This window comes from Ascidia mentula, chromosome 2 (assembly GCF_947561715.1).
Source record: "Ascidia mentula chromosome 2, kaAscMent1.1, whole genome shotgun sequence".
In the NCBI taxonomy this organism is placed as follows: domain Eukaryota; kingdom Metazoa; phylum Chordata; class Ascidiacea; order Phlebobranchia; family Ascidiidae; genus Ascidia; species Ascidia mentula.
Genome location: NC_138567.1, coordinates 10,632,529 through 10,655,968, shown reverse-complemented (window position 1 = coordinate 10,655,968; position 23,440 = coordinate 10,632,529). Strand labels below are relative to the sequence as shown.

At 39.7% G+C, this 23,440-nt stretch overlaps 5 protein-coding genes across 9 annotated transcripts; 3 read left to right on the top strand and 2 right to left on the bottom strand.

Moving 5' to 3' along the window:
* Positions 1–460: 460 nt before the first annotated feature.
* Positions 461–9,810, bottom strand: LOC145890618 (protein stum homolog). Of its 4 annotated transcripts, none has more exons than XM_082981734.1 (4): positions 8,010–8,063; positions 4,665–4,976; positions 3,621–3,800; positions 461–1,103 (listed from the first exon to the last, which is right to left on the bottom strand). In XM_082981734.1, the coding sequence occupies exons 2-4, from the start codon at positions 4,894–4,896 to the stop codon at positions 1,024–1,026; spliced, it is 492 nt and encodes a 163-aa protein (XP_082837860.1). In that variant the 5' UTR covers positions 4,897–4,976; positions 8,010–8,063; the 3' UTR covers positions 461–1,023. The 4 variants fall into 4 exon arrangements, 2 of the variants coding, with proteins under 2 accessions (XP_082837860.1, XP_082837859.1); XM_082981733.1 differs by lacking the exon at positions 8,010–8,063 and adding an exon at positions 5,461–6,049; XR_014399568.1 differs by lacking the exons at positions 461–1,103; positions 3,621–3,800 and adding exons at positions 8,124–8,971; positions 9,029–9,810 and having other exon boundaries at positions 4,899–4,976; positions 8,010–8,058.
* Positions 7,023–8,932, top strand: LOC145890619 (ciliary microtubule associated protein 1A-like). Its single transcript, XM_082981735.1, has 2 exons — positions 7,023–7,770; positions 8,884–8,932. Exons 1-2 carry the CDS (start codon positions 7,025–7,027, stop codon positions 8,930–8,932), a joined length of 795 nt encoding a protein of 264 aa, XP_082837861.1. The 5' UTR covers positions 7,023–7,024.
* Positions 9,811–10,237: 427 nt separating the features above from the next.
* Positions 10,238–10,975, top strand: LOC145888392 (multifunctional methyltransferase subunit TRM112-like protein). Its single transcript, XM_082979130.1, has 3 exons — positions 10,238–10,390; positions 10,612–10,713; positions 10,781–10,975. Exons 1-3 carry the CDS (start codon positions 10,292–10,294, stop codon positions 10,973–10,975), a joined length of 396 nt encoding a protein of 131 aa, XP_082835256.1. The 5' UTR covers positions 10,238–10,291.
* Positions 10,976–11,253: 278 nt separating this feature from the next.
* On the bottom strand, positions 11,254–15,185 carry LOC145888391 (transmembrane protein 62-like). Of its 2 annotated transcripts, XM_082979128.1 has the most exons (11): positions 15,012–15,185; positions 14,614–14,799; positions 14,287–14,536; positions 14,032–14,208; positions 13,691–13,915; positions 13,424–13,622; positions 13,221–13,328; positions 12,759–12,927; positions 12,482–12,668; positions 12,184–12,302; positions 11,254–11,544 (listed from the first exon to the last, which is right to left on the bottom strand). In XM_082979128.1, exons 1-11 carry the CDS (start codon positions 15,012–15,014, stop codon positions 11,254–11,256), a joined length of 1,914 nt encoding a protein of 637 aa, XP_082835254.1. In that variant the 5' UTR covers positions 15,015–15,185. The 2 variants fall into 2 exon arrangements, with proteins under 2 accessions (XP_082835254.1, XP_082835255.1); XM_082979129.1 differs by lacking the exon at positions 15,012–15,185 and having other exon boundaries at positions 14,614–14,793.
* Positions 15,186–18,571: 3,386 nt separating this feature from the next.
* LOC145889510 (6-hydroxyhexanoate dehydrogenase-like) lies at positions 18,572–23,089 on the top strand. The gene is made up of 8 exons (XM_082980474.1): positions 18,572–18,710; positions 18,947–19,118; positions 19,527–19,662; positions 20,385–20,545; positions 21,085–21,194; positions 21,787–21,972; positions 22,354–22,503; positions 22,870–23,089. The coding sequence occupies exons 1-8, from the start codon at positions 18,618–18,620 to the stop codon at positions 22,975–22,977; spliced, it is 1,116 nt and encodes a 371-aa protein (XP_082836600.1). The 5' UTR covers positions 18,572–18,617; the 3' UTR covers positions 22,978–23,089.
* Positions 23,090–23,440: the final 351 nt, after the last annotated feature.

Here is a 23,440-nt window from a genome sequence, read left to right as displayed (position 1 = left end):
TCGGTCACACCAAAATAATGATTATTTTGCAGGCGGCGGAACTTCGGGCGCAACGTGATCTCTGTTTTTTTTCTTTTCGTCGCATCGCCAAATACAAACTCAAAATTGTTTCTTTCAACCGCTCGCAAAACTTCAGACATTTGATTCCATTTGACGTCCGGACACAGACGAATTACCGTCGTATCTCGTATAGTATGTTGGAATTGTGCCCAAATGGGGTTGAATAGCATTCCAAAACCTCTCACAGCGCTTAACTGGCCGGACAGCATTGGGTTGGGAGGTCATGCCAGGGCGCTATTTCAGTATCACTCTGCAACGAGCCTTACCCCAGGGACTCCTAATTGGCCGGCAGCAGCTGAAGATTTTATACAGGGCAGGCGCCGTGACTATCGACAGCATACTGAAGCATATGCACAATATGCATTGAAGCCTATATACACGCGAAGGCGGGAATCCAAGGCCATGGGTGGCCGCGGAGCCACGTTTTGTGTATTGTTGAACGATCGCACACCCATGCAAGAGACAAGCGTTTGACATTAGGCAGCAAACGAACAACGGAGGAACGTTGGTGGTTTAAAACAGGTAACATGCTACACGCACCAACAACACCGTACACTCACCAAAAACGTCTAAAAACGAAACTTTTTTAACGGCACGTTGACATAAAAAAAATATCGACCAAAGAACTGAATAAACAGGGCACGTTGCAGGCATTGTTGCATAAAAATGAGAGCAACAAAGCACCCGTGATTATTAGGTGTAAAATTGAAAATGTTAGTGCAGATAACAGACTTGGTTGTTGCAATCAAGCTTTCTCGTAAAAACCAAGAAGTAGAAAAGAGATAATTGTTAACTGAACAGCGGTAAAGGATTCAACGCTGTATCGTTGCGACTGGCGGAGCCTTTAAAAGTGCGCAAGGTAAAACACAATTGTGTATCGTCAATAAGTTGTAATAAACGTAGCGTCGTTTGCGGCGTTATTCGTTGCAGTGAATGGAAACAGACTTGAGGTCGTGATGAACCTTAAGCAGGCGTGGGATTGTAGATATGTTTCTCTGCTCCCTCTTCAGTTTTGTCGGTTAATCTGGGTCGCGGTTTTTCTTCTACAAAATTACAGCTGGATTAGAAGGGGGCGCACACCACAAGCAATCTCACATGTACTATTCAAACAGGCATGCTAGTTTCCAAAAGTACCATATTTATGAATTTCAAGGTTCTAACAGAATCGTAAGAGTCTGTTTCGAGTCAGACAAGTTGTATTTGTGTGACCCTGCATAAGACACAGTAGGGGGTTTCTATTCGTTCTGGTATGATGCAATTGCTTGTGTTAACGGTTGCCCATCTCCAAACTCGCTCGCCAATACGCGAAATAAAATGATTACCCCATTTAAATTACATACATCCAAGGTTGCACACACAACAGACGTTCGCGAACGACCAACACACAACAAATTAACCTGCACAATTGCTCAATAAAACTGCATAATCGTCATATTTTCATTTCAAAATCCGTTTAATTAGGCATTAAAGCGGACCTGGAAGACGAGTAGGTATGGAACACTGTGCTGAAGTGGAATGCGCAAAGATAAGTGCGGTTGCGGAAGGACGCGCCACGACCTTCGGTTGCAGGGGTTAAGTCGATGTGACCCACTTAAGTCTTGCTGGGAAAGCCAGCGGTGTGGTGTTGGTCACTTCGAGTCCGAACACAACAAACACTTATGGGTATAACTCAAGAGTGGGTAAGCTTATAGGAAACAATCGATAAGGGTATAAGTGTGTGATTAACGGTTTTGTGTATTTAAAGATTTGAGGGGATGGCAAAAATATCGTTACACATTTGTGGAACTTACAGCAAGAAGAAAATGATTTTTTCATCAGTGTCGTTTTCATGTATAATTCGTAGGTGGCGAAAATATATCAGGAAAATTCTACAATGGCGGAATGATATCCAAAACCCCAACCTTATAATTCTCAGCCAATGCGAAATGTTTCAGGAGTTTTCCGATGCTGCAGGTTTACCTACAAAAAGCGTTACACCGCAGACAGGCCACCAACCAACAACCCATTAAAAGGGCAACCACAAAACCTTGGAACATTACCGCGCGATTGACAGCTGCGTTATGGCAATCGAAAGTGATGGTTGACGTCAGTTGAACGGGTCGTGATATGTAGTTGACAGAGTGGAGTAGTATAGCGTACAGTATGCATTCGCAATGCATGACGTTCAATACTGCAATTGACATAATTTTGGACAGGCATCCCAAACCCTCGGCAATAAGTTCCTCAGGGAAATACTTTTCGTAAAAGACCAACAACAAGTTTTGGTCCAAGCACAATTACCGCACTTGTGGTCGGGGAATGCTTCACCCAAAACTGTAGCGAGGCGAGAACATTGTGTAGTAACTTATTACCATAGTGGTTCATTCACTACAACCTTTTGAAACGCGTTTCGTTTTGCAAGAAGAGTCATTCGATTTTTTTCAATACATAGTGATGGGCAAGTATTTCGTATTCCCGGAAAAAAATGCATCGGACACACGTAGACATATTTCTACAAACTGAAAACGTTAACAACGCACTACACGGCTACAGTGAAAATTTGCTAATCAGACTAATGTGAAATATAAAAACCTTAAACTAACATCAATCATCACACACATACATGGGTTCCCTTGATATGTCTACAAATAATAAACCATTGTTCAGAACCAATCATAGTTCAAATTTCAAAGATTGAAGATGCGTTCAAAGTCCAAAGGATTCAACAGTAGGTTTGTTTTTCCTACTGCTTGAAAGGAATGTTGATATCTTTTTTCATAATAACAAGCACTGGCTTTTTTCAATTAAATTTGTCTTTCCAAACAAAACAATTTCAAATACATATTATCATCATGACACGACGATCTTCCGCGCACAACCATCGACGAGCCAGTGCTTGTTTTCCAAACAACGTCGCATTATAAGTTCAAGCACAAAGAAACCACAGGCTGGTAAAAATGTTTTGTTCCAGCTCAACTGGATGCGACACACGACCCCCTTCACTATACAGAATTGTGGTTGTCGGCCGCGAGACATTTTTTCATATTTTGTTCCATGGGGGAAATACATTCAAGGCCATCGACCCAGTAGAGGTCAAAAACAAAGCAGTAGAGGTCAAAAACAAGTTTAAGATCCACATTGAATGCTTGTTATACATTACTATCACATATGAACGAACATTTTGTTTCTAAGTCTTGGCGGTATTTTACTAATATTGGAAATGAGCTATAATTTCAACCCTAACATATGCTATGGGTCAGGGCGACTAAAACGTATCAGAAAATCCAATAACAACTAATCAAACGCGCATTAATCCAATAAAAATTGATCACAATGCACCTACAGTTGCTTTCGTAGGCGGACATCTAAACGCGTGTATGTGCGCTAATGTCATTAATTAACAAACGCATTGGCGCAAATTCGTTTGCAGACGTAAACATCAAATACCAATGTAGAAAACGGCGTTTCAAAAATATTGGAACGGTATTCACCTACATAATACGTAATACAATGATACAACCGGCTTCTGTTCTTATGCAGTGTATGGTATACCTAAGCTATACGGGGATAATAATACTCACGTGACTGTGTAACGGCATGCATCCCCCAGAATACGCTCCACACGAGTCCAACGATTACCAACGTGGTGATAGTTTGCAGTAACCCGCACACGATGTTGAGAAGAAAGTCGATGCATCGGTTCGGTTTCTTGGAGCAGGTAGGGGCGCCCAGCAATGCGGCTACACCCATGAAAAGAGTGCCTGAGAAAAGTGACGACGCGGTTTACGTATAGGGAAAACGGGTGTTTTTTTATCCAAGTTATAGCTGTCACAATTGAATGTTTAAACGTCAAAAAATGGTGGGCGAAGGAAATAGTCTACTTGTGACTGACCATGTAGGTCACTTTTTGTAGTTGGACATTCCCATATTTTGTAATATCAACGGTTTGAAAAAGTTAAACGCCATTGCTACAACTATGGTTGGTTAAAAGGCCTTGATGTGCGAATTAGGACGTCCAAAAAACCTTCAGCAAAGGGTCTGTTTTAAATAGCAAACCCCGAATACCGTCAAAAAGGTATGACGTTGCGTGGAAATTGAGCCCATAATGTGACAAGCCAGATTTCCCGACGGACCGCGACCTCTTACGTGCGCAGTTGTACCATGCCTTGTCCGTTTATCCGGGGGTACTTATAGCATTAGCCTTTGCGAGGCTGCGGCGAATCCGCTGGGAAAATCCGGGCCTCGGTGCCAAAACGGAGCATGCATTATTTACAGCACAACCTATAAGCAATGCAATGACGAGAATGGCCGACCCCGCCCAGTGTTTGGTGACACGCCCGCCCGACACATATCGATTGTTAGAATCTTACACACGCGAGACGGCGGCTGACTGGAACTGTAACTCAAAAGTAAGCGCCGATATTACAACAGCAGTGCCGGGATGACATTTGCTATGGTTTTAACAATAAGATTCGTTAACTTCAAAACATGCAATAGTTAGGGTTTGGAACATTGTCACAACTCAAGGGTAACATTATACAATCCCTGTACATAGTCAATTTAACAAGCCAAACGGTAATGACGCATCTTCTCCAATATTCCCCTTAACCTTTACTGACACCTACCTACGCCGGGCAGGAGCAAGTTGAACACCAGGATGAGCCAAGCCACAGGTTCAGGAAGATAGGGGATGGCTGCACGAAGTCGACTCTTTTTGTCCCGAACTTCCAGAATGTGCGTAAAGCGCCGGGATCTTTGCCGTTTCACTGTTTCTCCTGGCTGCTGTTCCTCCGTTGCGGTTTCCCCACTTAGCGGGGCGGTGTCGTTCTTCGCGTCTGGTTCTGGTTCAGTTGCCATTGCGGCGACTTTCTCAGTTTTACAGCTAAACTGATGGTAAAATGTGTCGGGCTGATTTTTTCACGTGCTGTTGTATATCCCTGTAATGAAACAGAACTTTTTATGTATCATTTGCACCATTGCCATCAAATCGCTTTAAAAAAAGTGTGTATGCAAAAAATTAAAAAAAAACTGTCATAATTTTAAACAGAATGTTAAGTTTTTACAACCATAGGAAATTGAGAAAATATGAGAAGTGGATATTGTATGATCGACAACGTTAAACACTTGCCAAAATTATGGAACGAAAACAATTCCAATATCCAAGGTAACACGACCATTATTACTCTTTCCTGTTGTTCGATCAACCCATGCTTACTTTAGTTGTTATGATACTCATCGTTTATTATTGAAAGAGAAATCATTGCGCGTCAGAGAGGTAACCTTGCGGTTAAAGATAAACCACTCCCTAATGCTTCGCTTCGCGAAAACTTCGAAAGTTCACTAAAAGGACTGCCATGTAAACAACTCACAGCAGCGTGCACTTTACCATATACACCGGCACCCGACCACACAAACACTTACCAACTTCGGTGGGCATGGAAAATTGTTGAAAGCAAGAATCAACTTGTGGCAAATAAGAATGGCGTCCCAGACTACAGGTAATTGATTTGTTAAACGTGGAGAAACTTGCGTTAAAACCTTGCACGAGTTCACCAAAAAGGCGTTTACGTTCCAACATTTGGGCAGAGAGCAATGCCTTCAATGCAAAATACAGCACAAATGAAAGAGCCTCAAATTATTTCGTCGTATCATTTTACTTGTCTTGTCTCTAAACCTTTTCAAGTTCGTTTACCGCTTGGCACTACTAGGTCTTTCGTAATTCAGTTGAAAACAAAGCTAATTATAACCGATTTTTCAAATATGCTAGCAACAGGGGACTAAAACTTTTCACTGACTGAGGAGACATTGTAGTTGACTACCTGCCGCAACGCAAAGCATTCAAATTCAAAGAAAGTGTGATATTGTTAAGCCGGACGAAAAAACCGCGCTCTCCACAAATAATGAACAATGGCAACCCCACCATACAATTTATACTTTTGTAAAGTTCATTTCACTTTCGTCGCCCAAACAACAAACGGAGATTGAATCTGTCAGTTTATGATCAAGTTATCGATTGGAATGTTCGATTGCATTAAGCTGCACCGTATGATTGCTATCGACCTGATTGCTGCGCATTATATTGCAATTAATTGCTCGACTTTCACAAACTTTTAACCAGAGGGCTTTGCAGTGCTCCCCACAAAGCCTGCAAATTTTTTGCGACTAAAAGCTGCAAACGGTAATAAACAATTTCAAGAATTATTTTAGTACAAAACAAATCGCCCCTCAGTTCATGTAAACAGCCACAATGCTTTTTAGAATTTTCTGCCACTTCACTAATGGGCGTATTAATTCGTTGAGAACGTTTCTGATTGCAGATACGAAGCGGTAACAACAGTAGTCCACAGTGGATAAACCACAGCTTTGTTTTCCCAGCCGATCCGAAACAAAGAAAAGAAGGATGGTAAACGCGTAATCAGAGCGCCATCTTGCGGCGTGACTATGCTCCAAAGTAATGAAATACGACATTTGTTTCTGATAAAAAAAGGCAGTAGTTGATGTTTCAAACTGCGCAAATCAAAAATCCTTTTTCACGCAGGTGATGTCAAACATAACAAAAAACTGTCGGCTGTCGTATGACGTAAATAAGGACAGATCTTAGAAATTATGACCAACGGACGGTATGACACCCCGACGATAACCGGTGTTTTTTGGACAGAAAATAGATGCCAACAAATTTTTCAATCACCTCTGTAAAAATTTCATTCACACTGGTGTATTAATGCCTTGATTTGACAATCGAAGCTGTCACATATCGCCAAGCGTTGTTGCTCAGGTATGCCAGAATGAAACATAATAGGATGTGTAGATTTTATGCGCATTGATCAAGGAACATTATTTTAATTGCCGCATTTGTGGCGTTGGCATTTCACTACAAACAGCCCATTGTTTCCGATAAACACCAACAATGACGTCACAAGAGCAAAGTTAACAATCTGTTCATCAGCTGTTTTTGCAAACAATTGTGCTTGCTGATAGTGGAAACATGCCTTCGGAGGAAGAAAACGAAGACGCGCACAGCCCGATCATCGCGGCCAAACTCCGGGGGCCCGGCTCCGGTAGATACAAGCTACCTTCAACATGCGGCTACATCGGACACGACTTCACTAAGCACCAAAAGCCAGCGTATTCGTTCGGCAAGAGGCTTGGCAACTCGTTTATCCGCGATAACAAGTGCAGCCCGGGACCAGTGTACTACATCGAACCACGCTATACCAGAGTTGGCAAGGATGGAACACCTCACTACTCCATTCTGGGTAGGCCAAGGGATCCAAACGTTTTCAAGACCCCCGGACCCGGCAAGTACCAGAACGAGAAGGTGCACCCGCAAGGTGAAAGACACGCACCCAAATACTCCATGGGCTCGCGCACCCGGTACAGACAATGTGACTCCTATCCCTCGCCTAACAGTTACGGTCTGCCCAGTCTACTTGGAAGCAAAGTTATCAACAAGGTTTCGAATCCAAGTTACTCCATGACTGGTCGCTCGCGTACTGGCAGTTTTGACGAGGATCTGGCGAAAACGCCTGGCTCAGCGCGATACAGCATAGTAGACCCGAACAGCTACAGAAAACGACCACCCTGTTATTCGATGTTGGCACGGCGTTATATGCCCGGCGACAAGACGCAGAAGCCTGGGCCCGGAGCCCACTACCCGGAAAGCGTGAATATCAACCGACCACGAGCACCTCACTATTCGACGGGAATTCGTCACTCGGAGTACATCACTCCGTTTATTAATGAATGCGGGGATGCGTAATGCGGCTTGTAGCGCGTTTAAATAAAAATTAAGAAAAGAAACTTTAGCAATGAGTTTTTTTGTTTGTTTTACATTGACATCACTGGTTGAAGTTCAAGTATGCAAAACTACCAATTATTGAGTTTTTAAACCATTTGTCAGTTTTAACCAACATCTAAAGGAAATGCATAGCACAGCATTTCACATGTTTACGGAATTTTCAGTCACTTACTTATCTGCCGGTCCTTGCTCTTCACACATCTTTAGCTAATACCAAAAACCTGTAAATGTAGGAAACAGTGAAAAAGAAACCAACTTGTACAAGCCGCAACATTAGATTACTTACCTTTAAGTGTTCCACAGCTGTCAAACATCATCATATTTCTGTTATCTGAAATTGTATTTCCATAACTAGTGACGCAGTTTGAACTGCAACCACCAAGGCATTGAGTTTTGCATCGTAGCAATCAAATACAATCTCATTTGTGTTTAAATGACGTCCCAAATCATGCAATGCTTTGCAAAAGCCATTGAGACAAGTTTGAAACTGTCCAGGTGAACAATGAATTCCTGCTGGAGGAGAGTTGTTTTTGTACAGATCAAGCAGATAACCTGCTAAATACATCTCAGTTTTGCCACCTCCTAGACATACTTTTTTACTTTTTAATGCCTGGTTAAGAGCATGAATGGTACCCTTCACCACATGCTGTAAATCTTTGCTGGTTATAGAGGTACTATAGCAAATGACTACAGAGGATAATGTAACAGAATCATGCTGCATTTGCACATACCACTTTTTCCCAATTTCAACCATGCTAACCTTGTCCAGAGTGCCCAGACACGTCTCTACATCATCTGCAAGGTGCCCCATTATCTTGCCAATAGTTATTTTTTCAAGATAATTCATGGGCTGCTTTCCGATTCTGTCTAGAACTAATACCCCATGGCTTTGAAGATACAACTTCAGGTGGTCACATACCACTTTCTGATTTAAAACAACTGAAACTTTATGCTTTAAAACAAGATGACCAAATGATTGAATGACTTCTTCAACTACTTTTGTATTTTTCGATGCCATGTTACCGACATATATATTGTCAAGCAAGTCTTCTGGTGATATTGAAAGATTCAAAATTAAAGTTTTCATGTTATTAGATGGTCTAAAGTGGTTAAATGCATCCTTTAAAGATCCACCTGTGTAGTGAGGCAAACTTAAAATAACACCAGAATAAATGTTGCTGTCACACATACTTTTTGCTTGTTGAAAATGCAAAACAGGCCACTCAGTCAATCCCCGTCTATCGGATATCGATCCAAGAACAGCCCTCAGTAACATAATACACATTTGCTCAGAATCCTCAGAATTTATCTGCAAAGCAGGCTTTGAATGAAGTACCCCTTGGGCTATTTTAAGCAGTTGGTGCATGTTATCAATGTCAATTGTTTTGATCACAGGCGGACTACAGTTTTGTAGATGGTATATGACATCCTGCAACAAGCGTCGATTTATGGCAGCACAAACCATTGCAGAAAAATCTTCTCGTAATGCTGTACATATCAATGACATACAAAGCGTATGGCAGAAAAGTCCAAAATCATGATGCACATCCATATGTGATTTCACTGCAGAGTGAATTAGTTTCAAAGTTGGGCTGCTGTACACAGATAAATATGCATCTGCCAATACAGTGGAACTACTGCTAACTGTCAAATCATTGCTATCCTGTTGACAACAGAGCTTGGTCCTTGCCTTTGAACCATAACTGGACAGCAGACTGCATTTAAGATTCGTGAGACATTCCAGAAGATTATGACTACGTATTGGCTGAAAAATAACTTTACCTTGTTGCAAGTTTTCTGAGCCAAGTTTTCCTGCCATTGTAAAAACTCCCTTGATATATGTTTTTAGAACAAGGTAAATTTCTTTGATGGTCTGATATTACCGCATTATATTCTTCAACAGCAGCACAAATGATCTTAATAGGACACTATTCAGTCTTTGAATAATTTTTAGAATAGGTTTTGTTACCCGACTTACAGACTATAATATAATCAATAAAATTTATTTATTGTATGAAAGTAGTTAAAAAGGAAAAACAATATTTTTCAAATCCGGACTATTCCAAAAAGTCCAAAATTGGGGAAATTCGGCATTAGAAATGCAAATGTTCAGTACGCTATGGTTTCATCGGTTTCATTTAGAACAAAGTTGTAAACAATACGTCACTACTTGAAACCACGTGCTTCTCACTTTGGTTGTTTATTATCTATTCGTCCTAAGCAACACAGTATATATATCGCTCAATTAGCTAGCTGGGTGCTATTTTCCATCCTTTCTAAGACTAGTAAAAAGGTTAACACTACCTTACAAAAACATGATTGCTTTTAACCACGATTGTGGGGAACGATTAATAAAATCTTACAGCTCTTTCCGCTTTTCTTGTGTTGTGTGAGCGAAAGGCCAGAACAGTTCACACCAAAACTGTTTTCTTTGCAGAACTTTAAACTGTACGCATGCGTTTTTCAAAGCTGTTAAAAATGCGTTTAATTACCCATAATATGTTAACATCACATGTGAAAGGCGTCACAAATGGATACCCTTTAATAATTGAGGTAAGTGAAAAACGGTTAATGTTGTGATAACTTCTATAGGAAGTTAGTGTGTAGTTTAGCAGTTATTCAGGTTTACTGAATAAATGGGCGCCTGACTAGATAACCTTTATGGTTTTATCGGTGCCTATGCCATTTCATTTCCTTTTATATTGTTCTTTGCGTAGTTGCTTTTTTTTCGCAAAATAAACAAGATTTGATTTTATTTAATTGGACATTTTCAGGCGACTGAAGTGGAGGAAAAGGAGGTGGATTTTAATCCAGAATTTATCACAAAAATTATGTCAAGGATTGAATGGCCAGCACTTGTTAAAGCTGTGGAAATGGTATGCATGTGTATTGTAACAAACCACAGTTATTAAATTATGTACAAAACATACTGGTGTTGATTAGGTTGGTAAGAAGGATTGTTTACCGGAGGAAATTGCAGAAGACTTTGAAAAAGACCAGGACTTTTTGCAAAAAGCTCATCATGCTCTCATGGAAATAGAAGTTATTGCTGGACATTTAAAGTGTCCAGAGAGTGGAAGGAAGTTTCCTATTTCAAATGGAATACCTAATATGCTTTTGAATGAAGATGAAGTGTGAAGGAGCAAATACATTGTTTTTGTCGATAGATCAGTTTCCACAGTGAAAACCTACATGTGCCGCATTCTTTTCTTAATTCGTGAGACCCATTTACACTTCTATACTGCCCTCTTGATTTTTTAAAATGCTAAAGTCTTCATTGATAAGTTCTGTATTGTTCATCTTAAAAGTGACATAAAACAAATGGACTCTACACAAAACTACACAGGATCAAGCATACCATGTTGTAAAACACTTGGACAGCTTGAAGAATGAAGTGCACATTACAGGATATGAAACTAAAACCGTTTTACAATTCTATGTTCAATTAACCAAGTACGTATGGTTAAAGCTATAAAACAGATCGTCCACCAGAGCTTTGATGGACTGACAACCATTGCCATTAAACCATAGCTTAAATACACTTCTACACATGTGTAACATTGACACAACAAAACATGAACAAATAAAATGTGACAAAGCCATGTTTTTCCTGTAGTAAACGAATCCACAAACTTGCAGCTGTGAATCCATCTTATTTCTGCGACATAGGATAAGTATAGTATGGCCGTGGCATAGTGAAAGACAAACTGAAAAATAATTTGAATTTAAGGTCAATGTTAATATGCCGAAACTATTTGGTTACTCTTCTTTTAGGGCAGTGTTTCTCAAACTTTTTCCAATCACGTAACGCTCATTTGTTTTTTAATACACTGCGTACCACCGTATTACTATATCATAACTGTTATGACATAACACCAATGAATAACAATTTAGCCAATATCACCAGTTGCTTGGTTTTCTTTATTGTGCATTAGTGACACAATAGTATTAACGTGAAATTGTTGCACAGTTGAATACACGATGTCAGAATTACTTCAACATTGCAACAATTTCACGTTGATACTATTGCGTCACAAATACAAAATAAAGAAAACCGACATCATGTATTTGCAGCGGTTTTGGCTTCTGCAAAGTGCGGCAAATTGTATAGAGCAGACTAAATCGCATACCACTTGAAAAGCTCTCGCGTACCACAGTTTGAGAACCACTGTTTTAGGGTATCACAAAAACTTGTACATGTTAACAAAAAAATTACACATTTATGATGTGGCAATAGCATTCTTTATGTACATTTAAAAATAAAAAGCTAAATTAAACTTTTTTCCAGTATGTAGTGGAGAATTTGACTGAATAAATTGTACATGACAGACTACAAACATTCTTACCGCAGACACTGTGCATATGTAAAGGAAATTCTCAACAACCAATTGTCCATCTATTAATAGACCATAGACAAAACATGCCCCAACATGTCCTGTGATTATTTCACCAATGAAATGTGGCCCTGAAAAGTTTTAGAAGTCAGATCTGGATGTTACACCTCCTCGTGTATTTGTCAGGTCTACCATTTACAGATTTATTCCTTTTAGTTACAGACAATGTTACTGAAAAGATCTAATACAATGAAAGCCTGTATTTAAGGCACTTGCAAAAGAATTTGGTCATTTCCTAGTAATAACTTACCAAGTGCAAGGTTTAACAAAAAAACTAATAGTGAGTAAAATGTAATATCATCTGAAATGAGAATCTGAAGTCGGAATAACCAAATTGGGATAACATTTCTGTCACTTGTAAGTCTGACACCATATAGTTTGACCAAGATAATTGTCACAATAGATGATGCAATAAGTACGGCAAATCCAATTTTGGCCTGTGAAAACAAACACACACCAACTTTACCATCACAAAAAAATTTAATGCTGCTATTATTATAGGATCAAGCTTATTTGTAAATGCTTACAATGCTGCAGAAATCTGTTAGGAGAATAAACGTGGCATAAAACTTGAAATCGACAGGCCATTCATCATTTAAACTAAAATGGGATATTGTTGATTTCACAGAACCGAATTCATCTTCAACAGTTACGTTTAGCTCGTGCACACCACTTGTGTACAAAGCTGGATTCCATCTGCATGTAATACACTGTTTTAATATCAAATAACATGAGTTACACCCATGTAAATACTGTTTACATTAAGTTGGCTCAGAAATAACTTGCAAGGTCATTTTAATAACGCATAGTTAAGTTTTAGAGTAAAATTTGAAAAATGTGAAAGTTGCAAATAGCAGCAACCAAATAATTCACATGTAAAGCAAAGAGGAAGTGTATAAACCAACCCATGATCTAATCCAAATAAGGCGTTCAACTAAATGCAAACAGTTTGCACAAAGTCCAGTATGTTGCATAATACCGTGACTTACTTGCATGCAAACAACGGCCCTTTAATGTGCTTTGCTGGTTCATCTAAATAAATGCCATTGATTGTTACAGAAGTTTTTGTGATTGGGTACAAACTGAAGGCCAAAAATCTGCAACATATACACAGAAATGTTAAGTGTGTCATGTTCCATGTTAAGTGTGTCAGCATTTTTTGTCCAAAACTATGTGGTGTGATTGTGTATACCTAATATGGGTAGACTTTTTTATTCTTCCAATAGGCTCATGCTTTGGTATCATGTCTCTTGCTTCTTTCGGGTTTGTGATCAAGACAACGGGCCACTGATCAAACTTTACATCGACATACGATATAAGATCATGATCAACAGCTAGAACCCTGTAATATCTATTCCACTTCCAGTCTTTCACCTCTAACTCAAGAAAACCTAAAAATAGTTTAGGTTAAAAAAAAACTCAAATCAATTTGTGCTCTTCATGGGATAGTAAGCCTTACCACTTGGATGCATTGCTTGTAGTTGAGGAAAAAGGCCACCAATGTCATGCATATGGCCACAGAGGTAAACTGCACCAAATTTACCCAGTACACTTCTTAAACCAATAGCAGATGATGAAGAAATAGTCGGGGTGGTATAGTGTCCATACCACACAGTGACATTGCTTTTTTTACTTGCCTCTCCTTCTTTTTGAAGTTTTTCGATGGAAGATGCAGACAAATGACCTTCAAACATATACAAACATCCATATAATTAGGTGATATCTCAGCTTTTGATTATATTGAATACAGTATTGTCTCAATCATTGCTTCATGTAAATCATACTAAAAAACTGCCATACCCATAAAGTTAAATGGCCTGCGTGGTCCTGGCATTATTGCAGCATCAACAGGTATAAATGAATACTTTCCATAAGGCTTATGTAGATCCCAAGTGGTGCTTGAGAGTTTTCCCTTACTTCCAGATAAACTGGCATAAAAGTTGGAGGAAGACTTCTCTGATAGTATGTTAAATACATCTGCAAACAACAGATAAAGATACTTTTATTTCTACTCTGCAAGGGATATCTAGTTGGAATGTTAAAATGTTACATTACCATGATTGCCTCGTATGTCCAACCAGACATACTTTTCCAATACTCCAGAATCTTGTAAAATCTTGTTATAAGTTTCCCATTCATCGAGAAACTGTTCAGAGTCGTACAAGTTTCTGTGCTTGGCATCGGTCAGGTCTCCAGTTACCAAAACCACTTCTGGATCAATCGCATCCAGTGTTTTTGAACAAAATGATTGAAAATCAGGCCCACGTTTTTTATCATAAAATCGACTTATGTGGATATCCGAAACCTAAAATATAGCAAAACTTTTAAAAAACTACCATCAATATGCGGAACAAGATGAACATTTCAATATTGGTACATTACCTGCACAAACCAAAATAAGTTAGTTGCTTTGTTTGTAGGATATGGTGGTGTGCTAGGCTTCCATTCTGACTTCACAACATGGTGCGGCTTGTACAATGTTATGGCAAGAAACAGCAAATAAAGAAACGCAAACAGTATGGAATATTTGATAATCCGAAAGAGCAGCATGATTGCAAAACTGTTTATCTGCAAAAAGTATAAGTTATTTTACCTTATGCAATACCAAAAAATATAAAATAATGTCAGAACTGTACAAATTATTATGGAAAAGACATTTTTTAAAAACAAAACCATACTTTTGAAACAGGCACAAATATTTTTGTAACATAAGACGAACACAGCTAAAAATTAGGCGCCCGTCGAACGAACGAAAACAAACACAAAATCATGCCCCTTACCATTCAAAGATTTTAGTAGGTTTCTGCAACCTTTGTCCCATCTCGACTAAAAGCGACCTTCGGCCTTTATTAAATTGTTGTGCATTTCGCTTACGAAGAACACAAGCGACTCACGATTTCGAAAGAAAAACAAAAACGATCAGCTGATCGATCGCCTTTGTTGCCATGCTTGAGACGCATTCGACCGTGAACTTCGCTGTTGCGTCATTGCAGTTTACGTCAAAACGGAAACGACACAATCACGACGTGTAACTTTTCACACTTTATGTAAAGAATGTCAATGAATAGCATCACGCGACTAGGCCAATGGTATACAATTTAAGATTAAGTGATATTGTAGCACCACACGCATGTTTCCAAACTTAATTCTTCACACATTTGGAACACGGACGGACTGAGGGCAGCGGACGGTGTTAGGCTTTTCTGCAGAACTCGCACAGTCTTCTGTCATACGGCTCGACGACAGACCTTTTTTAGTGTAACCTGTTAAATACCCGTTCGCACTTTACTCGCTCAGTCAATAGCGCGCTTGGTACAAATTAAAGTTGCGCCGCCTGATGTTGCAACGTGTCTTTAAATTAATAAATAAGTCTGCTCACGGAGTCCAAATTCAGTAGTATGCAGCAAGAGAACACGCAAGCGGACTTAGTTTTAGTCACAGCAGCAGGCCGAAATCAATGGAACGTTGCAATATCTAAGGCAACGCTCTTCATGACGTTTTTTTGTTTATTTCACAAATAACCGAAATTAAAGTCGGCACAATATCAACATTGGGGCAATAGCACATGAAATATCATTCAAGCTGTCAGGAATCGTGACGTGACCACTCGGCGTGCGGTTCCTTTCGCAAGTAGGCTACAGGATTTTCCAACGATTTGGGTATAAGCTCGGGTACTTTTCACGGCAGTAGGCTATATCGTGGAATTGCGGGTCAACAAATGAATTTTCAACTTTGGAGCTCTTTTTACTGCCACGTTTCGATCATTACATCAAGATCTCTGTTTATTCTCTTTTTTGTTATGATGTCCAAAGTAAAAACCACAAAAATGTGGCCGTATTGCTGAAATTTGATCAGAACCCCAATCGACCATCTAAGAATACATAGTTGAACATACAATCAACCGACAATTGATCATTTTTCCAAGTAAACATGATGTAATTCAAAACATGTAGGCCTATAAGTGGTCGTCCTATGAATGTAATCTTGCTTTCTTGACATGCCGAAAAACACTTTTTTACCCCAACATGGCATACAGGCTTTGTCTGGCATTGTTTGAAAAGTTGACAAGCATGCACAACCATACCAGTAAACGTTTCAAAAACTGCTGTGTTTATCATCAGTGGAACAGGCGGAAGAGTGTGTCTCGCTAGTGACTTTCGGAATATTCAACGTTTGGACTAATTTTATATGGCGCCAGGAGCATCAATGCCTGAAATGTAAATGAACAATTAGCAACCGCAGGCGCAAGTAAATTGGATTGACGAATACCCAGGCAGTAACGTGCAGCAAAATAAAGGGCAGTTTGCGGAGAGGGTAAGTCTGGGGTGAATGAGGTGACTACAGTTCAAATTTAAATTTATCTTTTAGGAATTCAAATCGTTTAATATCACAACAAGCAGTCAATGAGTGTGACAGTGGTCAGATTTGATCATAGACCAAAAAACAAACACACTTTTTGGTTTTTGATGCTTTATGAAATTGAGAATATTTTATTATTAGGCAAGATAGTGACCTTCATAATTGTTCAGAGACGTACAATAACAACAATTTATCTTATTGGCCTCGTGACAAATATATTCTCCATATTTTAGATGCACAATAAAAACAGCAACCATCTCAAACCATATATCCTGATGTTTGTGTCGGGCGTAGGATTCCCCGCAATGGTTGATGTTCAGAGTGTGTTTTGATTGTGTGTTCTAAAATATTTATGTTATAATCTAAACGTCCAGCATCGGACGACAGCAAACACTTCTTTGCGCCCCGGTTCAACTAAAGTTGACCCATATTTACATAAGATTGAGTTCACGCTGTCCTGGAGGTTATAACGGTGCTGGCAGGGGTTTGTGTTTCCGCTATTTGAAATTTAAAGGTGCTCTTTTGCATAAAAATAGTTGGGGGTCTATGCAATGCAGATTTTAGTATGACATGCCCGATATAAACCGTAAAATTGCAAAATAAGTTACGAAAAGGTCGTACTGGGGTAATAGAACGGAAAGAGAAATATGTTGAGAAATAAAAAAATATCCATGTATTTAAAAGATTTGAGCGGGTGTGGTGGAAAAATATGTCAGATTTGAGGGACCCTATATTGCAAACATTTTTTTTGAACGAAATGCAAGCAAGCGCAGACCATCAGCTGAAATCGACGCAGTTTTGAATAAGGCCCACCTCATGTTCTATGCCATATCTGTTGCTCATATTCATCTGCTTTTTTGCAGAACATTTCTATTTTTGTCTAGTTTGTATTTTGTGCTTCATGGTTTAACATAATAGCAACATTTAAATATACGGTCAATACTCCCGTTTTAAATGATTTGTGAATTGATCAAAATTTGCAAACGGTTTTTGAGCACACTAAAGTTTCTGTGGGTCTCCGCACTGCTTCACGTGCGTGTTGGGTGTACTGTTCCCTTCCAAACCACACCACGTTGCAACTTTGTAACGAGCTAACGTAACCCAACACTCACAACAAATAGTCACTAAAAGCTTATTGTTAAACAAATAATCTGGTGCATAATAATGATTTGGCGAAATGCTGACCCAATGTGACGCATAACAACAGTAGCCAAGGCAAATATTACGTACAAGATTATAATGCACGCTTTGCAAGGTTTATTCAGCAGTTAAATAATGTTGCACTTGGGTAATGTGGAGCTCCACGAAATGTTGCTTTTCGGTTGGATTGCGATCCGGAACAACCTTTGCCGAGAAGCTTAGTCAGATTTCATCTATGCGGTTTTTCACTATGGACACCAACAATTTTTTAGGTTTAGCCCCGAAACACATTCTCGACTGTGTTACATGGATCGCTGCGCTGCAATGCAGTCTTTTAGGATATACACCACAAAGAATAGCCAGCGGGATTAAAAGTGAGAAAAAAATGAACGAGAAAATAGCTGAGTCAAAAGACAACAGACATACAAAGATCACCTTTGGTTTAAAAAGTCTGGTCCTCTGAGAGTAATGTCGCAGCAGGAAGATTGTGGTTTGGGCACGACAGAATTCTTCACAAGCATTCGGAAACCTTCACCTTATTTGCCAAATCAATAGATGTTTATCCCAGTTACATATTAAGCCAGACATCAGCTTCGGTGCAAAGCTCACGTACGCGGCGGAAGTAAAAACGGATCATTCTTTATTTAAACGCTCGTTAGCTTTGCGCAAGAGTAGTGTACCGGTGCTCCGTACGAGATAATGAGCACAAAAGCCTGTAGTCGTCTGCGATCACTTGTTTACGGTCGTAGCTGAGTTAACTCCAGTTTATCAGCACCTAAAACGAAATAAGCCTCATTAAAATAGAATGAAGAGCGTTATGCATTATTTTGTATGTAGGCCACAAGTAGTTTTTAACGTTAGTTCGAACGTGAAAGTAACGCTACAAAATGAAACGAGCGCAGATCGTGGAAGCCAACAAGGACTTGGTCCTCAGCGAGGTCGACATCCCGAGCCCACCCAAGGGGGGTTTGGTGGTCAAGGTAGAGCTGACGGCTTTTTGAAATATTTTATGTTGTAAAATTTCGATTTAAACACCGAAAGAGCCATCAACCATAAGAGTCGAAAATTAGTGTTGTTGTGTCATCGGTTAAAAGCGAGTTTTTGTTATTGTTATATTTGGGCCAATCCAGCATTTGTTTCTGCTCGAAACGCGTGTAAACAAAGGTACCAATACTCTTTAATTTCGAATTCTCAATGTCTGCGAATATTTTCACAGACCACCTTCAGTGGCATTTGTCACTCCGACTTGCATCAATGGGAAGATGAGGTTGGTATGGGGGACGGAACATCTTTCAAATTTACAGACGTTGATTACTACAAGCTTCCTGTGACGCCGGGCCATGAGATCGCAGGCACAATCTACTCTATTGGATCCAATCAACCCACAGGTTAGTTCAAACACGTAAGGTTTTGTTAAGTTTGCTTTAAGGCGATAAGGTTTGTGACGATAAAATTGATCAAACACTCGTGAGACAAAAGCGAGCCGTAGTGAGATATTAAAACCAATATTTTGTACAACCAACACGATTAGACGATTTACCTAACCCTATAACCAACGGACGATCGAGGGACGTACACTATGATTAAATCTTTCATATCAAAACGATGTAAATCACTGTAAAAAACAAAACTATTCCTTGGGCATTTTCTTGCTTTGTTTGGCGCCAAAAGACCCGTACTTTTTTTAATGAAAAAAGTGTAATTAAAATCAAGCACAATTTCATCCTGTGAATCGCGTATGCAATACGAGTTTATGCAACAATACAAAACCCGGCACGTATATTTGATTTTCTCAGGTTTAAACCACGCGATTGGTGATCGGGTGGCCGTGTATTCGTGGGCGGCGTGTGGACATTGCGGCTACTGTGATAAGGATTGCTCGAATATGTGCAAGGAACGGCTGCGCTGCTACGGATTTGGAATTCCTGGAGGGTATGGGCCACATATGTTTGCCAATAATTCATACACTTTTTTGAATCGAAAGAATGCATGTAGTTTTAACACTTTACCAACGTTTTTGACTTTAATGTACGATAAGAACCAACAATCGCTAATTCCAAATAGGTTCGTGGTCTTATCGTATGGGGACAATATGTTAATCATGGTACATCACATATGTGTAATTAACATATACACCCCCAACAACATTTACGGTAGATCAGGTTTCAAGAGGTTTTAGTTCTTAACGGTGCAACGTTTTGGATAAACCCTTTCCTCATTGGTCGCTGAGAAGCAAACAAGCTTCAAAACAACGTCTGCTAGGCTATTACCTTCAATCGATTTCGCTTATCAAGGCATCACTACTTTCTTATTCGCACAATAAGAGACATATTTCACTTAAATAGGAAAGTCGATATTTTAAGCTCGTAAATCACCCGAAAATGATTTAAAATTAGCTTTAGCTTTGCAATAAATATATGTGGTGTTGTTACGATAATGCTCAATAGACGTAATGACTGCCAAACGGGCATTAAGGTATAGAAAATCCTCAACAAGACCTGCTGAAAGCAAAATGATATAATGCGTACAGAGTTACTATAAGCACATGAACCCACTGCCCAATTGCCAATAAATTTGACACAAACTTTTTGACTGCTTAGTTTTCTAATAGTAAACGTCCAAAATGTTGTAACAAACATTAAATGCTGTTGTAGCTACGCTAATTTCGTCGTGGTACCAGAAGCGAAGCACGCCCTCAAGCTGCCAGATTCGATTCCGTTTGAAGTTGGCTGCATGCTCCCTTGCTCCGGAATCACAACTTACAATGCCGTTACAACCATCAAGCCAGTCGTAGAGGAGTTCGTCGGGTTTGAAGGTACAAGTTTTGTGGTTTTGTTCTTGCCTTTGACACGGCAATAACAGCGTACTCAAAGTGTCTAACTGCCTCGGCAATCGATAAGCGTACAACGACAGCTTTGTAGCGGAATATACACTGCGGCGAACATTGCGGCAAACATTTCAAATGCAGCATAGCTTAGCGGCGTTTGAGCGCCATAACACTGTAGTGGTTGCAGTCGTCGCACTTCCTCGCCTCAGTAAACAACATACATAAACAGAGCCATAGTATGTTCTAAGTGAGCTGCATATATGGCCACTGTCACCTATGTTTTATCTCATCAGTGTAGATTTGCACTATGGCAAAGAGATATTGCAGAATATTATTTTGCATACTCCTGTATTTCTCTATTAGGTCAACACATTGCAGACAGCTCAGTTGGTTGATATTTAGAAAAAATATATATCGGCTACAAGCATCATCAGTCTCTCCTACTTATTCAAATGCATGCTCCTGTTTTATATGTATCCCATAATAAGTTATATATTATATAACTAATCGTTATTATTTCATTGTAGGAAAGGCAAGCGTGCTCATCGTCGGTGCAGGTGGTCTTGGGCTCTGGGCATTGCAGATCGCAAAAGCCGTTTTGCCAAAGTGCACCAAAATTGTCGTCGCTGACCTTGCCGTAAGTCTTGCACTCTCTTTTCGCTCGAAACCAAATATTTGCCTACAGCTACGTGATCGAAACATGCTCAAAGTTCACCGCGGGGTGAAGGGCGATATTAATATTTGCGACGGTTAAAGGTTGTCATTGAACAGAGCGGTAATTGCAGGCCGACACCGGGTAGCATTCACACGGAACGAAACCCAATTTTCAACGGTTATTTCATCGACACCAAACCTACTGCTGCAGCAACGATTCCAAACCTGGGGTTCTTGAACCACCAAGAGATCTGTGGAATGGGTCCAGGGGGTCATTGAATGAAAACATTACAAAGGAAGTGTCCTTCCAACCTGTTACGTTACACCCGTCTTTTACAAGGAAATGCACAACTTAGTTCAGATAAACTTTAAGCAGGGGTCCGCAGATGGTTTTACAAAAGTGGTTCGTGACTACAAAAAACTTTGTGAAACACTGCATTTTGACATCCAGATGGTTTTGATTTGTACACAGATTACTGCATCAAAACCTTGATGCATTTGGGCGCTCGGTGTCATATTCTATATATTTGATTTCTAAACCATAAGTATAATCGTGTGACGCTCATACCTTATAGGAAACCAAATTGGAGGTTGCGAGAGAGCGTGGTTGTGACGACACGGTTATGTGGAAGAAGGGAATGAACGAAGAAGATCTGATAAGTCTCACCAAGTCCAAAGGAGGCGAGGGCGGATTTGACGCCATCATGGATTACGTCAACACCTCTGAAACAAGCAAGAGGGTTTTCAAATGCCTGAGACCAGTAAGTAAGATAGTTATAGTTTACTGTGCTGTTCTGGAATATTGGCACGTCAAGCGGCTAAGGCATGTAGGGATCGGAAACCCTTCTCAAAAACTTTACTTGGGGAAATGAAAGGTTAAGGCAGGTGTGGGCAGGGAGACGCTAAAATAACCTGAGAGTTTTCAAAGTCATGCGTTCCCCGAGACCTAAATATAGATTCATTTTAAAGAACACAAAATTTTAAAAGAAACATAACAACAACAAAAACGTGTAGACGGAGGTTATCATAATTTAATACATACTGCATTTTCCCGAAACGTTGACCGGTGATCAGCAAAGATGAATTGCTGTATGGATCACACAACAGTTCATCCGTATTTAAAACAAAACTCCTATCACCAGAACGGCATGCTGGCCATGATTGGTTTGTTCGGAGGTTGTGGGCAATACTCGCTTCCAAGCATGGTGTTGTGGTCCAACCGGGTGACCGGCGTCTTTGTCGGCAAACTGCACCATCTGCAGGAATTGATCAAACTCGTCGACACTCAGAAGGTATGGTTTAACACGAAGGTTCGCATCAGGAGGTAATTCTCCGCCAGAGGGGGATTGTGTTTAAAATGGAATTGCACAGTTATGATATTATAGTCTAAAACGTTTGCTAATTCCACAAGTTATATAAAGATAAAACCCCGAGTGTATTTGGGGTATTTTGCTGATCGTCAGTATGCCACTCACTAAAATAAAACTTTTACTAATTGTGAGAGCTTTTCTTTTCCTAATGTATGAACATAATGTTTACAAACTGTGGGGGATTTCAAATTTCAATATCGATGAAACGGGGTTGTAAAAACCACTGGTCTAACTAAAATCCACAAAACTGTACTACAATAAAAATGCTGTTCTTCCGTCGAATTTCAGCTTATTCCACCTCCCCTTAACTTCTACAAGCTCGAGCAAGTTTCGGATGCTTTGCGTAAACTGAAGGCAGGAACCATGAGGGGGCGCGGAATCATCAAGTTCGATTAATTCACGATTTGAGGAGATTGATTTTGGAAGAGACGTGACGTTTTGTCTAATCTGCTTGCTGTACACGCTCATACTCTATCTGACATGAGTTTAATTGAAATAAACCATGAAACACAAATTTGTGGGTGCTGTTTCTGAGTTTTTGGTCGACCACGTTACCTTGAACTTTGTGAAAAAAACCTGCAAATTAACTACGAAGCAGACTTGGACAAGTGGATTATTTAAGCTTTCTTTATACAGATCAGTATTAAAATTGGAGCCAACTGGTGTTGTTTTTAATTGCATTTGAAATAAAATTAGAGTTAACTGGTGTTTTTTAAATTGTTAGAACTATAATAACAGCTCACTTATATTGGATTGGAATTGTCGACATTTTCCCCTAACTCGTCATATTAGAGGTTAAAATTATTAAAGCTCAATAGAAATCAGATGAATCCGGACCGAACGTTGAACTATCCTAATG

What these genes read in the sequence shown, in the direction of transcription:
- LOC145890618 (XM_082981734.1), bottom strand. Translation starts at nt 4,896, where the DNA reads ATGGCAACTGAACCAGAACCAGACGCGAAGAACGACACCGCCCCGCTA. An exon ending in CTTGCTCCTGCCCGGCGTAG is followed by an intron (nt 3,801 to 4,664) that starts GTAGGTGTCAGT and finishes CACTTTTCTCAG; the next exon opens with GCACTCTTTTCATGGGTGTA. An exon ending in GCATGCCGTTACACAGTCAC is followed by an intron (nt 1,104 to 3,620) that starts GTGAGTATTATT and finishes GTAATTTTGTAG; the next exon opens with AAGAAAAACCGCGACCCAGA.
- LOC145890619 (XM_082981735.1), top strand. Translation starts at nt 7,025, where the DNA reads ATGCCTTCGGAGGAAGAAAACGAAGACGCGCACAGCCCGATCATCGCG. An exon ending in CACTCGGAGTACATCACTCC is followed by an intron (nt 7,771 to 8,883) that starts GTTTATTAATGA and finishes TTGTCAAGCAAG; the next exon opens with TCTTCTGGTGATATTGAAAG.
- LOC145888392 (XM_082979130.1), top strand. Translation starts at nt 10,292, where the DNA reads ATGCGTTTTTCAAAGCTGTTAAAAATGCGTTTAATTACCCATAATATG. An exon ending in GATACCCTTTAATAATTGAG is followed by an intron (nt 10,391 to 10,611) that starts GTAAGTGAAAAA and finishes GGACATTTTCAG; the next exon opens with GCGACTGAAGTGGAGGAAAA. An exon ending in TTGTTAAAGCTGTGGAAATG is followed by an intron (nt 10,714 to 10,780) that starts GTATGCATGTGT and finishes GGTGTTGATTAG; the next exon opens with GTTGGTAAGAAGGATTGTTT.
- LOC145888391 (XM_082979128.1), bottom strand. An exon ending in ACTTATTTTGGTTTGTGCAG is followed by an intron (nt 14,537 to 14,613) that starts GTAATGTACCAA and finishes GCTATATTTTAG; the next exon opens with GTTTCGGATATCCACATAAG. An exon ending in TAACAGATTTCTGCAGCATT is followed by an intron (nt 12,669 to 12,758) that starts GTAAGCATTTAC and finishes TTGTTTTCACAG; the next exon opens with GCCAAAATTGGATTTGCCGT.
- LOC145889510 (XM_082980474.1), top strand. Translation starts at nt 18,618, where the DNA reads ATGAAACGAGCGCAGATCGTGGAAGCCAACAAGGACTTGGTCCTCAGC. An exon ending in AGGGGGGTTTGGTGGTCAAG is followed by an intron (nt 18,711 to 18,946) that starts GTAGAGCTGACG and finishes ATATTTTCACAG; the next exon opens with ACCACCTTCAGTGGCATTTG. An exon ending in GGATTTGGAATTCCTGGAGG is followed by an intron (nt 19,663 to 20,384) that starts GTATGGGCCACA and finishes ATGCTGTTGTAG; the next exon opens with CTACGCTAATTTCGTCGTGG.